The 3749-nt window shown below is 46.8% G+C and overlaps 1 protein-coding gene across 1 annotated transcript in view; it reads left to right on the forward strand.

Annotated features, from left to right (window-relative positions):
• The first annotated feature begins 6 nt into the window (after positions 1-6).
• The window catches only part of LHFPL4 (LHFPL tetraspan subfamily member 4), a 45330-nt gene continuing 41587 nt past the window's right edge, over positions 7-3749 (forward strand). The window contains exon 1 of the mRNA XM_008069643.1: positions 7-425. Coding sequence (XP_008067834.1) covers positions 20-425 — 406 coding nt within the window. The 5' untranslated portion in view covers positions 7-19. The remainder of the gene's footprint in view (positions 426-3749) is intronic.

The raw sequence follows: 3749 nt of genomic DNA on the forward strand, positions 1-3749 counted from the left end.
GGCCCCGCCCCCGGGCACCATGCTGCCCTCGCAGGAGGCCTCCAAGCTCTACCACGAGCACTACATGCGGAACTCGCGGGCCATCGGCGTGCTGTGGGCCATCTTCACCATCTGCTTCGCCATCATCAACGTGGTGGTCTTCATCCAGCCCTACTGGGTGGGCGACAGCGTGAGCACCCCCAAGCCTGGCTACTTCGGCCTCTTCCACTACTGCGTGGGCAGCGGGCTGGCGGGCCGCGAGCTCACCTGCCGGGGCTCCTTCACCGACTTCAGCACCATCCCGTCCAGCGCCTTCAAGGCGGCCGCCTTCTTCGTGCTGCTCTCCATGGTGCTGATCCTCGGCTGCATCACCTGCTTTGCGCTTTTCTTCTTCTGCAACACGGCCACGGTCTACAAGATCTGCGCCTGGATGCAGCTCTTGGCAGGTAGGGCAGTGGTGTGCGTGTGTGGAACCCCTAGGACAAGCACTGGGGACCGGGACTCCTTCCTGCCGGGTCCCCTCCTTGGAAGAGTCGGAGACAGATTCTGCTCCTCTGTGTTAAGACGCTCACCGCCTTGGCTGGCCTTCAGCAAGTCTTTCGGGAGGGGATTCAATGGAGAGAGACACCTTAGGACAGGGGACAGAGCTTAGAATGGGGTACTTGGGTCTCTGTGCTTGGGTATGGGCAGACTGCATTAGCTGATGGGTTAGCACTATGTTAGTGTCTCCAAGGGTCTCTGTTGGCTGTCTTAGGGGAAATGTTTATCAAAATGAGGGGTTATTGTAGGTATGATCGATTTTTGTTATGTTAAAAGAGCATTTGATGGAGATAGCAAGACCTTTAACTGTCTGACATTGTCAACTTCAGTGTTTCACTTTACTTTTCTGAGACCCGGTTTCCTCATCTGTAAAACAGTAGAGAGAATTCCAAGAAGGCAAATGAAAAGCATCTTGTAAACTGTAAAATGCTATGATAAGAGAAGGGGACAGAGGCTGTCTATAGTGTCTATCCTGTGTTTGAGATGTGGATGATTGACAGCACCTGGTAACAGTGGGTCTCTGGAGGGTGGGTCTCCGGGCCCTCCCCCACTTCCCGCCCACACAGGAAGGTTTTGGTACCCTGCCCCAAGGGACTGAGTCCCTGGGACCCTCTGAAATGTTTGGCCAAAGTAGTCATCTTGCTCTGAGAACTGGAGAAGGGCCTTTGGGAATGAGAAACGCTGAGACAGTTTTCCTGAATCCATTAGAGTCCCCCACTTGCACCCACCTTTCAATCAGATTTTGAAGACTCAGCAACCTGGGTTTTTGCCTAATTGCTGGCAGAGGGGAGAGTTGGGCTGAGGAAAGTGGGTCCAGGGGATGAGAGGGATGGGGAAGGAGGGCTGGTGAAGGCTAGGAGAAAGTTTGGAGCCTTCCAAGGATGAAAAAGCAAAGGGAAATTGTGATAATCATGCAGCAGAGATGGTTTTTAAAAACAAGTGCCTCAGGGCATTCAACAAGTGTCCACCATTCCAAAAGAGAACCCCCCCCCCCAGAGGAGGTGTTATAGCTGATGATTCCACTGCTCAAAACATCACAGGGAATTGGTTTTTGGAGTATGGGGTATAATTTCTTGAATATCTTCATTGAGGGGAAGTGTTCATCTTTTAAAGAAGAAACTTAATTTTTGGAAATAGCTGAAAGTCACTCAGGGTCATGTGTAGAGAATGTAACGGGTGATCAAACAGAGAATTTGCACTTGGGATGATAGCCAAGGTGTGAGAACAAAGTTGTGAGGCTTGTTTGCTTCCCCAAGAGGACTTTTACAAGTGCAAGGAAGAATTACTTCCTCATTGGAAGAATTTCTCAAAGTCCTGAAAGAACTACCTTGAAGAAGGCAGTAGTATATTTGGATGTGGACATTCTAATGGGCTTGTTTCAAATCCATCTCACCCTACTCAACTTAGATGTGAATCTTCAGGATCTTTAAAAGGGTAAGAAAGGAGAATGATTGGATGTAGGGGATATTGTTCCATATTTTTTGTGGTACCCAGAGAGGAGATATTATGTATTTTTATTCTACTTTTCTACGAAAGGCAACTGATCCAAAGATCAGCTGGAGCCCCCAATCCATCAACATCAATTTAGAGTCTGCAGATGGATTGCTGACCTCTTGGCCTTCAAATTCTCTGTAATCCATGTGGGTTTAATCTTGAGGATTTGATGAATTATCCAACAACCCCCATGTAATCATAGAATTTCAGGGATCTTAGAGATTAGCTCCTTTAAATTTCACCTTCCCCTCCCTCTGTTTTAAAGAGAGGATACTGAGCAGAGAGAAGAGAAGGGCTTACTACTCAAAGTCACACAGCCAGTGAGGGAGGAAACTAGGTCTAAGGCCTAGTTTTCTTGATTTCTGGTCCAGGGCATTTTCCCCTGTGTTACTGCTCTACCTTTGAGGGCTGATGGGGCCATTGGCTAAGTTGAGAAGTTTATTCCATTTTGTTCAGTGTTTGTTTGTTTGAGTTGGAGTCTCACTCTGTCACCTAGGCTGGAGTGCAGTGGCTCTCTCATGGCCACCGCAGCCTCAACCTGCTGGGCTCAGGTGATCCTTCTGCCTCAGCCTTCCAAGTAGCTGGAACTACAGGCATGCACCACCACATCCAACTAATTTTTTGATTCACTGTAGAGACGAGGTCTCACTAAGTTACCCAGACTGGTCTTGAGCCCCTGGGCTCAGGCAATCCTCTCACCTCTGCCTCCCAAAGTGCTGGGATTATAGGTGTTCAGAGATGTTTGAGTTCTCTGGGTGAGTGACTGATTCACTTTGCTTAATAAAGTGACACCAGGACAGAGGCCAGAGCACTGAACTACGAGTCACAGGACGGGGGTTCTTGGCTCACTCTGCCTGTGACTCACCATGCAGTGCTAAGTAAGTCTTTTTGTTTGAACCTCAATCTTCTAATTTGTATAATGTGGGACTGGGGTCAGATGACTTAAAGTATGTCTCTTAGTCCTGTGGGGCTCCTAGAACAACTCTTTCATCAAGATCATTCCATTCAGATAGTGAGAAATCAGTCATCCTCAGCAGAACTGCAGAGAAGCGAAGGGCTTTGTTTGTGTCAGATAAGAATGAACATGCCTATCATATGATTCTTTTACCTGTGAAATTTTATTCAAGTATGTTAGGGTCTTCTAAGTGCAGAGTCTGGGGCGACTGGGAGAATGAAAACAAAAGATTTTGATTTCTTTCTTTATTCCTCACTTGCTCTGTGGTCATCTCTTCACTTGGCACTGCAAAACTAAGATATATAAGACATCATCCCTGTCCTCAAAGATCTTAGGTCTATAAAATACAATACCTGATCTCAGCAAGCTTACTGTCTAGTTGGGTCACTATATTGGTCAGCAGTCTTTCAGTGGCAAGTGACAGAAACCCAATTCAAACTGGCCTAAATAAATTTGAATGAAACAAAGAGGGTAGCATTTATTGACTCACTTAACTTGAAAGTCAAGAGTATCTGGTTTCAGGCATGGATAGATCCAGATGCTCAAATAAAGCCATGAAAAATCTGTCTCTCTTCATTTCTTGGTTCCTCTATGTTGGCACATTTTATCCACTTCTGTCTTCAAGGTGACAAATATGGCTACTGGTAGCTCAGAATTTACATTGCTTCAGCTTAGCAGTGCCTGTGTGTGGCATGGGGAGGATGATTTCAGCAAAAGTTCCAGGATTGATTCTTTTTTTTTTTTTTTGAGTTGGAGTCTCGCTCTGTCGCCCAGACTGGAG

Source organism: Carlito syrichta, unplaced genomic scaffold, assembly GCF_000164805.1.
Source record: "Carlito syrichta isolate Samal-C Ts95f unplaced genomic scaffold, Tarsius_syrichta-2.0.1 Scaffold312152, whole genome shotgun sequence".
Taxonomy (NCBI): Eukaryota; Metazoa; Chordata; class Mammalia; order Primates; family Tarsiidae; genus Carlito; species Carlito syrichta.